This window comes from Sturnus vulgaris, unplaced genomic scaffold (genome assembly GCF_052056855.1).
Source record: "Sturnus vulgaris isolate bStuVul1 unplaced genomic scaffold, bStuVul1.hap1 Scaffold_198, whole genome shotgun sequence".
In the NCBI taxonomy this organism is placed as follows: Eukaryota; Metazoa; Chordata; class Aves; order Passeriformes; family Sturnidae; genus Sturnus; species Sturnus vulgaris.
Window position 1 is genome coordinate 651,843 of NW_028276185.1, and position 12,067 is coordinate 663,909.

The 12,067-nt window shown below is 51.9% G+C and overlaps 1 protein-coding gene across 1 annotated transcript in view; it reads left to right on the forward strand.

Annotated features, from left to right (window-relative positions):
- The first annotated feature begins 744 nt into the window (after positions 1 to 744).
- The window catches only part of LOC148217871 (uncharacterized), a 218,515-nt gene continuing 207,192 nt past the window's right edge, over positions 745 to 12,067 (forward strand). The window contains 1 exon segment of the mRNA XM_088158321.1: positions 745 to 771. Within this exon segment, the coding sequence (XP_088014447.1) occupies positions 745 to 771 (27 nt within the window).

Genomic DNA, 12,067 nt, shown 5'->3' on the forward strand with positions numbered 1-12,067 from the left:
GAACTGGTTGCACTGGGACACAACTAGGAGCACTGGGACAGGGACGCTGGGACAGGATGGGGGACACTGGGATGGGACTGGAGACACTGGGAGGGAACTGGGAGCACTGGGATGGTGATATTGGTATGGTGGCAGTGGGGCAGTGACACTGGGCTGGCACTGGGACCACTGGGAAGGAACTGGGAACACTGGGCTGGTGACACTGAGACAGGACTGGGGACACTGGGATGGGAGTGGCTTGGTGGCACTGGGTTGGTGACACTGGGCTGGCGACAGTGGAATGGAACTGGTGGCACTGGGATGGAACTGGGGACAGTGGGTTGGTGACACCTTGGTAGCCCTGGTGCCACTGGGCTGGTGCCACTGGGACAGGGCTGAGGACACTGGGATGGCCCTGGGTTGAGGACACGGGGCTGGTGGCGCTGGGATTGAATGGGTGACACTGTGGTGGTGACACTGGGGCAGCCCTGGGGACACGGGGCTGGTGGCTCTGGGGTGTCCCTGGTGCCACTGCTCAGGTGCCACTGTGCTGGTTGCCCTGCTGCCGTGTCCCCGGTGCCACCTGTGCGGTGTCCCCATGTCCCTGCAGTGTCCCTGGACTCGGTGCACGCTGCACTGGGGGTGGCCGAGGTCAGTCACCTGCTGCTGGCCCTGGGCACGGTGGCTGTGTCCGGCCAGGTGGCCCTGCAGGCCTCAGCGACATTGCGGTGACACCTGGCCACCATCGCCCGTGAGCACCGGGCCATGGCCCAGCGCCTGCAAGACCGCCCAGTGGGTGGCGAAGGCCAGGGCCAGTGGCGAGGCCACTGCGGCCACCAGCAAGGTCATCACAATGTCCAGGGGCGGCTGGACACGGTGACATGGCACCTGGGGTACTTGGTGAATGCTGTTAACCAGGACTTGGTGGTGACACGTGGGGGACATGGCGACAGGGGTTCCCCAGAGCTGGCCGGGCCCTCGGGGACATCGTGGTGGCCTTGGGGACATTGGTGGAGGGACACAAGGAGGTGATGCAAAAGCTGGAGGCGGCCGGGGATGCAGGCACAGGGTGGGGACATGGAAGTGGCACTGTCACCCCGAGGGACACTGGGGACCTTGGTGTCCTTGCCTTGGGGACATCGGGGCCACCCTGAGGTCGCCTGTCCTGTTTTGGGTCACTACAATGTCCCTGCAGTGTCCCCACGTGACCGCAGTTTGTCCCCCTGAATCCTTAAAAACCGGAATAATCACGGACAAAGGCGCTGTAACTAATTAAAGTTACAAAGTGGTGTGTTTATTCACCGGCACGGGAGTCACCTCCCAAAGGCGTGACCGCCCCGAACAAGGTTCTTTGCCCTCTATTTATTGCCCAAGATCTTACATACAATACATGTGCATAACCCCAGCACCTCCCATCCCCACCCCATATTAAAATGAGCCCATTCGTCCTGCACGTGTGCACAGTTCTTCTCTTGAATTGGGTCGGTGCTCTCGAAATGGGTCAGTGGTCTCGATGGATGAAGTCAGGAGAGTCTTCATCAGGTCTCAGTGAACCTCTGGCATGATCCAAGGCCTCGTGCTTCATGATTAACGGTTTATTATTTTATGTTCTTCCATACATAAGTTCATAATAGCAGATAATTATACCAATTAGCTCTTGCCTAAGCATCAAGTAATTACCTACCTAACTTACATCTTGGCCATGGAAACTCCTTCTACCCTTAGCAAAAATCTTAACTCTTTAAAGCCATGATTCAACTCTCCATGTCTGTGCCCCACCATGTCTTTGTCCCTCCATATCCACACCCATATCTCAGTTCAGTGTCTTTATTTTCAACTGTGTTACTTGTTTTAAAAGGATGAAGAGAAATGAAAAGCAAATCGAGGCTAAAAGAAAAGGATTTCCTTGTCTGTGTGAGCTGAGGACCAATGTGCTTGAGTGGGAGGGAAAAACATTTTTTGGAGGACTTTCCACCCCACTGGCTCCAAAATCTTGGTCATTGCCTCAGTTCATCACCATTTGGCTGCGGAAGACAACCTTGGGCAATAGGAAATGAAAATCCTGGAATCAGTGAGGTTGGAAAAGATCTCCAAGACCGTTCCTGGATATTCCTGGATACCACCAGGAGATAGGATTGAACACAGAATATTTTCTGAGGTTGAAAGTCAACAAATCTGCTCTCCTCAAAGAATTCCCAATGTCAGTTTGGGCCCTGATGGACGTTCCTGCCCCTGTGTTCATCCAGGTGCTGACAGGGAGACAGGATGATGCAGACCCCCCTAGCCAGGTGTCTTCCCAACACGGATCACCAGAACCAAAGACCACCAGGACTCTGCCCAACGGGGGTCACTGGGGATCATCCAACACCGATCCTCCCATGGGGGATGGAGCTGGAGCAGAGCACGAAGCTCTTCCCACACTCGGGGCACTCACAGGGCTTCCCTTAGTGGTGACTCCGTTGGTGTCGGGTCAAGTGAGAGCTCCTGGAGAAGCTCTTCCCACACTCAGGACACTCGTAGGGCCTCTCCCCAGTGTGGATGCGCCGGTGGACAGTGAGATGGGAGTTGTGCTTGAAGCCCTTCTTGCAGTGGGGGCAGCGGAAGGGCCTCTCCTCTGTGTGAATCCGCTCATGTACAAGGAGATTGGAGCTGCTCTGAAACCTCTTCCCACACTTGGGACACTCGTAGGGCCTCTCCCCGGTGTGGATGTGCTGGTGTTTTCTCAGGGCAGAGATCCACTGAAAGCTCTTCCCACATTCCAAGCAGGTGTAGGGCCGTTCCTCTGTGTGAATCACTTGGTGCTGCATCAGGTAGTTGCTGTCCCTGAAGCTTTTCCCACATTTCCCACACTCGCAGGGCTTTTCGCCAGTGTGGATCCTCTGATGCCGGATCAGCTGGGACCTGTAGCTGAAACCCTTCCCACAATCCAAGCACTTGTGGGGCTTCTCCCCTCCAGGAGGCTTCTCCATCAGCTCTGAGCTCTGCCTGGATCTCCGGCCGCCTTCCCGGCCCAGAGAGGGTCTTTCCTCCTCGCAGCTCCCTGGGCTCGGTTTGCAGCCCCTCCTCGTGAGGGATCTCCCCGGCTTTTCCTCCTCTTCGCTCTGCCAACGCCTAGGGAATGAAAAATCCTGGTTTGGGGAAAAAACAAGAGGGTAGTGCCTTGAGCTGGCGGTTCCCCCTTGCCCAAGTTCATCTCAGAAAATCATTGGGCATGTTGTGTCTGTAAGAACCGCTAAAGCACCAAGATTCAGTCCAAAAATCCTCCAAACCTCAAGATACACATCAAAAACACCCCAAAAAGCAAGATTCAGACAAAACCCCCTCAAAATACAAACTTTCAGCCCCTGAAAAAAAATAAAGCACCAAGTTTTACCCCAATAAAGCTTTCAAACACCAAGATTCACCCTTCAGAAAATCATAGATCCCGATCTTTGGTCACCTGCTGCATTTGGAGAGGGGCAATGCACCTGGGGTTGAGGGGGGAAGGCTGTAGGTACAGGGAGGGATGGAAACTTCTATTGCTTCTCCTTTCGGCTCCTCCTTCTCCCGTGTCCATGCTTTTCCTCACATTTCTCTTCCTCCTATTCTTCCTTCTCATGCACAATCCCACCTTCTCCTCCGATATGCATCGTTTGATCATTTTGTTCTTCAACTCTGCTTGTCCCTCCCTCCTCCTGCTGCCCCCAGGCCCAGCACCCACTGCCGGCTCCCTCTTCCCCCCAAACCCACAGCATCCCAGCGCAGGGGCAGCCATGGAGCTGGGGCAGCTCGGGCTGGGGCAGCGCTGGGCTCTCGGCCGCTCCCGCCCGCACTCGCTCCCCACTGCAGCCGCTGCCGCCACCACAGCGCGGGGGGGCCCGGCCTTGGCGCTCCCCCCCTCCCACCTCCCCAAATTCCCATCCAGGGGGGCGCTGGGGCCAGGAGACAGACGAGTGACAGATCAGGGGGGCTGGGAAGAGTCGGCAGCCAGAGAGCACTGAAAATCTCAGCAGGGACTACAGTGGCATCTTCGGGGACTAAACATGGAAGGGCACCCATGCAGGGTAGAAAGGGAAAGCCAGGAAGGGCTCCTGGCAAAAGGGATGATGATCTCAAAATATCTCTGAAGGGTCCCTTGGGAGCATGTTGAGGGAGTATGCACATTCTCCCAGAGGTAATCAAGGACAGGGACACTGACGGGGGCAATCAGGGAAGTCCAGAAGGGATTTAGACAACAGGGGATGGATGGTGTTGGTGTGCTGGGAAGGGATTGGGTGAAGGGGAGTGTGCAGGAATACGGTTCAGGAAAGAAGCAGCATGAAAAATCTATGTGGGAAGAAAAAGGATGATGGAAAAGAGGAGAAAGAGAAAAATACTGAGGATGGGGATGTTTTCCAGCGGGCTCTTATCCTCAAGAGTTGCCAGCTGATGCAGATCCTTTGTATCCCCGGTTGCCAGGGACAGGCACACAAGGAGGTCAGGATTGCAGGGGGTTTCTCTGTGCTGGGCAGCGGCAGGAGCGGGCGCAGAGGGGCGGCACCGGGAGCACGGGTTGGGGGCCTGTGGGGAGCTGCGGGGCCGGGACGGGGCTGTGGGGCAGCCGGGGCTCAGCGCCGGGCGCTGCCTGAGCCCAGCACCCCCCGGCAATTGCAGGCCCGGCAGTGGCCCCCGGCCCCCAGGAGGCTGCGGGACGCCCCGGCCGCTGCCCGGCCCCGTGGAGCTGCCGGCCCTGCCCGCCGGGGGGGCCGCGTTTGGACACTGCGGCAGGACAGGCACCGGCTCTGGGATACGGGCTGGCCACGGCAGCCACAGCACAAGGAGCAGCAGGACAAAGGAACAGCTGGGAAATGGGGATTGGACGTGCAAGGATCGAGATTAGCTTTTAAGCATTTTCCTTGGGTCACTGCAGAAAGGAATGATTTAGCAGAAAGCTCAGCAGCTGTCAGAGGATGAGCACCCCCAGGCACTGAGGGGGCTGCAGGAGGGGCAGAAGAAGCCCCTGGAGCACTTGGTCACAAAGGCACAGCAGGGGAATGCAAGAAGGGATGAGGAAAAGGCCAAGGGGAAGGCAAAGGCCATGGCAGAGTTTCTACAGCCCCTGAGGGATGAACCCCAGGGCTCAAGGGGGCCCCAGCACCCAGGGGCTCTCACATCCTTACACCATCTTCAACCAGGTGCCCTCCTCACACTGCCACCATTCAGTCCTTGATGGCAAAGATGCTTTCTGGGGATGCCCACTTACACAGGATGGTAAACAGGATTTTGCCTTTGAGTGGGAACAAGAGGTAGAAAAGAAAATGGAAAAGACATGGACGGTCCTTCTGCAGGGATGCAGGGAAGCACCAGCCTTATTGGGGCAAACCTTGCAGAAAATATCATAAGAATTTATCCCTAGGATTTACCTAGGAATTGGATTAATGCAGGATGTGGATGACTTGCTGCAATCAGGAGGACAAGAAGTGGCAGAAGAAGCCTCTGTGAAATGGCTGAATGTTCAGGCTAAACAGCATTTTTGAGTATTTGAAACAAAACAGGAAATGGTGGAGAAAAGGGTTAAATATTTCGGACTTATTTTGACTGAGGATTTGTGGTGTATTGGCCAAGAGAGGGACCAGGGAATCTCAGAAGTAATCCAGGACTAAAAAGCAGGTGCAATAATTCTGAGGATTAATAGGAAATTGCAGGACCTGGATTGAAGATTCTCTGCTCTAGCCACAACATTTTATGACTTTTTAAACCCAAATATCCTAAATATTGTGGTATGGACAGGAGAAAAGGAAAAAACCTGAGAAAATGAAAAATAACAAAATGATTGGACCAGCAGCTATGTCTCCTCCATACTGAGAAAAAGAAATTTGACTTCTATGTGTGTTCTAAGTGTACATTATATTATTGAGTTTTTGCAAATATTAAAATGAATGCTATATGCTGGAAAACATTGCTGTATGAATATAGTTTCTTTTAGTTCTGCAATTAAAAAAACTTATAAATAGTTGTGTGATAAGTATATTTTTCTTGGAGTATAATGTAAAAATCTTTTGTTCATGTAACAAACTTGGAGAATGGTAAAAAAGAGAATCAGGAAATTCTTCACATTCCTGGATTATGGGGCACCAAAACTCCAGGGAAGGCAAAAACAGTGATTTACAGGTTGGAGGGAAATGATTCTGAATAATGCATGAAGGTCTATGAATATGCAACATGTTGCTGCATTTAGGAAGTGTTTTCTGAGTCAGTGTGTGCCCTTGGCTGAAGGCCAAGCATCCGGCCATTATAACCTTTGGCCAGAGCCAGGCCAGATATTCAATTATCTCCCTTGGAATTGATCTTTGCAATTCCTTACCCTGGGAATTCTCCACCTAGTGCGGGCTGGAGATAAGGGATGTATATTTCAAGCAGTCTGTGGCCAGAATCCTGTCTCTGGTGAAATCTCTGCCACAGGAAGCTGGGCTGGCACAGAGCCTGCCTTGGCACTTTGCTGTTCACAGCATCCACCCAGGACTCTGCCTCTCAATTACACTCACACACTGGGCTGCCTGCGATTCCACTCTTGAAAAGTATACCAACTCTAAAATTTTTTTTACATTCCATTTTACTAGTCAGGCTGGGTTTGCCTTTCTCTCAGGAAAGAAATTTTAAAAGGTTTTTTTTAAGGAATGTTGAACTGCTCAACAGAGATGAGTTTAACATCTCAACAGACTGGGAATAGCCAAAAATATTCCCACAAAGATAACAACATTCAACAAAACATCAATGAAACATCAGCAAACATCAAGGAACACCCACCCCAGACACTGCCCCGGCATAGATGGAGACACCTGGTCTGGAAAAGACTGAGAAGGAAATCCAGGAGTGAGACCTCATTAACATCACAGGAGGAGAAATCCAGGTCCAATCGGAAACCAAACACTAAAAACTACACAACCTGGAAGCAATAAACACTAAACCAATGGATTTCATTGTGTTCAGACTGTAAAATTTCAGGAAAAATCCCGTAAAATTCACATCTCATGGAATGATTTTCTCTGCACACCCGGGCTATGTGTGGATGAAATTATTTCTGTTGCACATCCTGACCAGGATCAAGTAATGCCTTAACTCTCTAACACTAAAGATATTGTTGGAGAGTTTTTTATTGTCCCTGCAGTTTCAGTGACAAGATTACACCATGAGAAAAATTTTTCACATTAATCCTACTTTTAGATTGTCAGTTAGGTTTGGGCCAGGGGTGTGACAAGCAATTTTACTCCTAGGAGAAGAGGTAGAAAAGACTTGATGGCATTGGAATATTTTTCTATATATTTGTGGTGGCTCTTAATGACGGCAGAATATCGGAATGGATCTTTAGAAGCTCACCTTTAAGTTGCATTTTGCAAACCTAGAAGAGTATTAATGGTGAGGCTTTAACGCATAAACTGTTAATAAAAAATCGTTAAAAAAATAAAAAAGAAAAATAAAGCAGGTTGTGAGGGTGGACGTGTGAATCACCTAAAGGCTGCTCTGGAAGAAAATCCTAGTTCCAGGCAGCCAGGAGAGGAGTTTTAGAAATGCAAATTAACATTGCTCTGGAAAAGTGTGGACAATGCCCCAGGGCCTTCTTGCCTGGGGGAGGAATTTCCCTGAGTCCATCTGCCCCTCACCCCCAGCTCTGCCTGCTTGCACAGATGGAATTTGCACAACTAAAGGCAGAGCCCATAGTGAGGATATCTGACTGCAACAGAAATTGGTTAAGCTGCAAAGGGAAACAGCAAACGGAGAATATTGAGCAAATTTCATGAAAAAAAAGTGTGTGTGGGGGGGATCATCCCTCTCCCCAAAGCAATGAGGTGTTTTTGCTAGTCCAGAGAAATCAGTTGGGAATCCAAACATTTTATCATTTCATAAGATAAAAGTAGTCAATTAATGCAGCCGTGGCAGGAGGGAGCACCCAAAAAAGGCAAAAAGATGAACGGCCACCAGAACAAATCCTACAACACCTTGGACCAGCCCCTGGGATCCCTAACGAATTCATATCAGAAGACAGAAAACCCATCCATAATTTGAGTGGCTGTCTCGGTTTGAGAGACAGGTATGGTCTAAGGAAAGGCAGGAGCCCCTTTCCTGCGATGCAGAGTGCAACCCCCTTCCCTTTTAATTATTTTAGGTCCAATTCAGACACCTTCAGGCAGGAGATATGGGGATGAGAATAACAGTTCTTTACTGGTATTTAACAAAGCAGAAAAAACAACAACAGCTATAAAAATTGGCAACAGAAACAGTCTAGCTCCGCTCCAGTCCCTTCTGGCCGCAGGCCGTCTCCCTGTGCTGTTACCGGTGCTGTGGGCAGGGCAGGTCCCGCGCAGTTGAAGAGGGCTGGGTGATGGCGGCCGCGGCCCAGGGGAGAGAGGGGATGGGGAAAGTTACTCCCCCTCACGGTGTCGGTCGTGGTGCTCAGCAGAGTGTCCGGAGGTAGTAGGGTGAGCTGGGAGAGCAGCGGAGCGATGTCCAAAGGCAGGGAGCGTGGATCTCAGCGCTGGGATGACAGGGGAAGATGCCAGAGCAGAGCCCAGGTTGTCTTCCCACTCCAGGAGCCAAGCGAGAGAGAGCGTCCCCCGCTCCAGACCCCCCCTATCCCACCTTTCCTTTTCCGGTTCCCCCCCGCTCCCCCTCCAGCCACCCCCCTACGAGAGAACATTATCTGTCGTTTTAGGGTGTAGCCACAATTACTTAGCATAACAATGGGAGAAATTCCACAGAAAGAAAAGCGAAGCATTCAACCCCCAACATTATCCACCCCTGAATTTCTCCCATACTAATATGCTATATCAAATTAAACTGTTACATTATATATACATACATGCAGTTAGAGACATAGGCACAGTACTATAGGTATTTCACCCTAAAACAAGGTCTCCTTGGGGTATGCATCTGGTCTCTCCATTCTTTTGCATCACCCACCAGGTGCAACCTGGTCCTTGAGCGAATACAACTCCATGGATGGGATTGTCTTTGCTGGAGGCAGGATTCACCCAAACAGTTTTTCCTAGCATACCTCTCATGTGTACCACTGGAACCTTATCTCCATTCGATATTCCCAAGGGCTCAGATTGGGCAGGGCCTGCTCGGTTAGTGGAACCTCGGGTGTTCACTAACCAGGTGGCCTTTGGTAGATTAATCTCCCAGTTCTTGAAAGTTCCCCCACCCAGTGCCTTCAAGGTGGTTTTAAGCAGGCCATTGCACCGTTCAACTTTCCCTGCAGCTGGTGCATGGTAGGGGATATGGTACACCCACTCAATGCCGTGTTCTCTAGCCCAGGTGTTTATAAGGCTGTTCTTGAAATGAGTCCCATTGTCTGACTCAATTCTCTCAGGGGTACCATGCCTCCAAAGAACTTGTTTTTCCAGGCCCAGGATGGTGTTCCGAGCAGTGGCATGAGGCACAGGGTAGGTCTCCAACCATCCAGTGGTGGCTTCCACCATGGTCAGTACATAGCGCTTGCCCTGGCGGGTTTGAGGCAGTGTGATGTAGTCAATCTGCCAGGCCTCTCCATACTTATATTTGGACCATCGCCCCCCATACCAGAGGGGCTTCACCCGCTTGGCTTGCTTGATGGCAGCGCATGTCTCACAGTCATGGATAACTTGAGAAATACTGTCCATGGTTAGATCCACCCCTCGGTCTCGTGCCCACTTATATGTGGCATCTCTGCCCTGATGACCTGAGGCATCATGGGCCCATCGAGCCAGGAACAACTCTCCCTTGTGCTGCCAGTCTAAATCTATCTGCGACACCTCTATCTGTGCAGCCTGATCTACTTGCTCATTGTGTCGGTGTTCTTCATTAGCCCGACTCTTGGGGACATGGGCATCTACGTGACGGACTTTCACAGGCAACTTCTCTACCCGGGTGGCAATGTCTTTCCATTCATTGGCAGCCCAGATTGGTTTTCCCCTACGTTGCCAGTTAGCCTTTTTCCACCTTTCCAGCCATCCCCACAGAGCATTGGCTACCATCCATGAATCAGTGTAAAGGTAGAGTTTTGGCCACTTCTCTCTTTCAGCAATGTCCAGGGCCAGCTGAACAGCTTTGAGTTCAGCAAGTTGACTTGATCCACCTTCTCCTTCGGTAGCTTGTGCAACCTGTCGTGTGGGGCTCCATACGGCTGCTTTCCACTTCCGGTTCATCCCCACGATGCGGCAGGAACCATCAGTGAAAAGAGCATAGCATGTTTCATCTGCTGGCAGTTGGTTATATGGTGGGGCTTCTTCGGCCCGGGTCACCTGTTCCTGTTCCTCTTCGTCGGCAAGGCCAAAGTCTTCCCCTTCCGGCCAGTTGGTAATTATCTCCAAAATCCCAGGGCGATTCGGGTTCCCAATACGGGCACGTTGTGTGATGAGGGCAATCCATTTACTCCATGTGGCGTCAGTGGCATGGTGGGTTGAGGGAACCTTTCCTTTAAACATCCAGCCCAGCACTGGCAGTCGGGGTGCCAGGAGGAGTTGTGTTTCTGTGCCAACCACCTCTGAGGCTGCTTGGACCCCTTCATAGGCGGCCAAGATCTCCCTCTCCGTCGGAGTGTAGTTGGCCTCGGACCCTCTGTAGCTTCAGCTCCAGAACCCCAGTGGTCGGCCTCGCGTCTCCCCAGGCACCTTCTGCCAAAGGCTCCAGGAGAGACCATGGTTCCCGGCTGCAGAGTAGAGCACGTTCTTCACATCTGGTCCCGTCCTGACTGGGCCAAGGGCTACTGCATGAGCAATCTCCTGCTTGATCTGGGCAAAGGCTTGCTGCTGCTCAGGGCCCCAGTGGAAATCGTTCTTCTTGCGGGTGACCAGGTAAAGAGGGCTCACAATCTGGCTGTACTCAGGAATGTGCATTCTCCAAAAGCCTATGGCACCTAGGAAGGCTTGTGTTTCCTTCTTGCTGGTTGGTGGAGACATTGCAGTGATCTTATTGATGACCTCACTGGGGATCTGGCGCCGTCCATCTTGCCACTTTACTCCCAGGAACTGGATCTCTTGGGCAGGCCCTTTGACTTTGCTCTTTTTAATGGCGAAGCCGGCTCCCAGCAGAATCTCAATGATCTTTTCTCCTTTCTGAAATACTTCCATTGCCGTATCCCCCCACACAATGATGTCATCAATGTACTGCAGATGTTCTGGAGCTCCACCCTTCTCCAGTGTAGCCTGGATCAGCCCATGACAGATGGTGGGGCTGTGTTTCCACCCCTGGGGCAGTCGGTTCCACATGTATTGCACACCCCTCCAGGTGAAAGCGAACTGAGGCCTGCACTCTGCTGCCAGAGGAATGGAGAAGAATGCATTGGCGATGTCAATGGTGGCGTACCACTTTGCTGCCTTGGACTCCAGCTCGTACTGCAGTTCCAGCATGTCCGGCACGGCAGCGCTCAGCGGTGGAGTCACCTCATTCAGTGCACGATAGTCCACTGTCAATCTCCATTCTCCTTCCGATTTACGCACAGGCCAGATGGGGCTGTTGAAGGGTGAGTGGGTTTTGCTGACCACCCCTTGGCTCTCCAGCTCACGGATCATCTTGTGGATGGGGATCACGGCATCTCGATTCGTCCGGTACTGCCGGCGGTGCACTGTTGAGGTAGCAATTGGCACCTGTTGCTCTTTCACTCTGAGGAGTCCCACTGCAGATGGGTTTTCTGATAGCCCAGGCAGGGTGTTCAACTGCTTAATGCCCTCTGCTGCCACAGCAGCTATTCCAAAAGCCCACCTGAGTCCCTTTGGGTCTTTGTAATAGCCATTCCTGAGGAAGTCTATGCCTAGGATACATGGTGCCTCTGGGCCAGTCACAATTGGATGTTTCTGCCACTCTTTCCCAGTCAGGCTCACCTCAGCCTCCAGCAGAGTCAATTCCTGAGATCCCCCTGTAACCCCAGCAATTGAAACAGGTTCCTTTCCGACATGTCCTGATGGTATTAATGTACATTGTGAACCAGTGTCAACCAATGCTCTGTGTTCCTGTGGCTCTGATGTGCCAGGCCATCGGATCCACACCGTCCAAAAGATCCGGTTTTCCCGTGCCTCTCCCTGGCTAGAGGCAGGGCCCCTCTAGCCCTGGTTATTATTTCTCTCCTGGGCATACATACTGGAGGTTCCTTCAA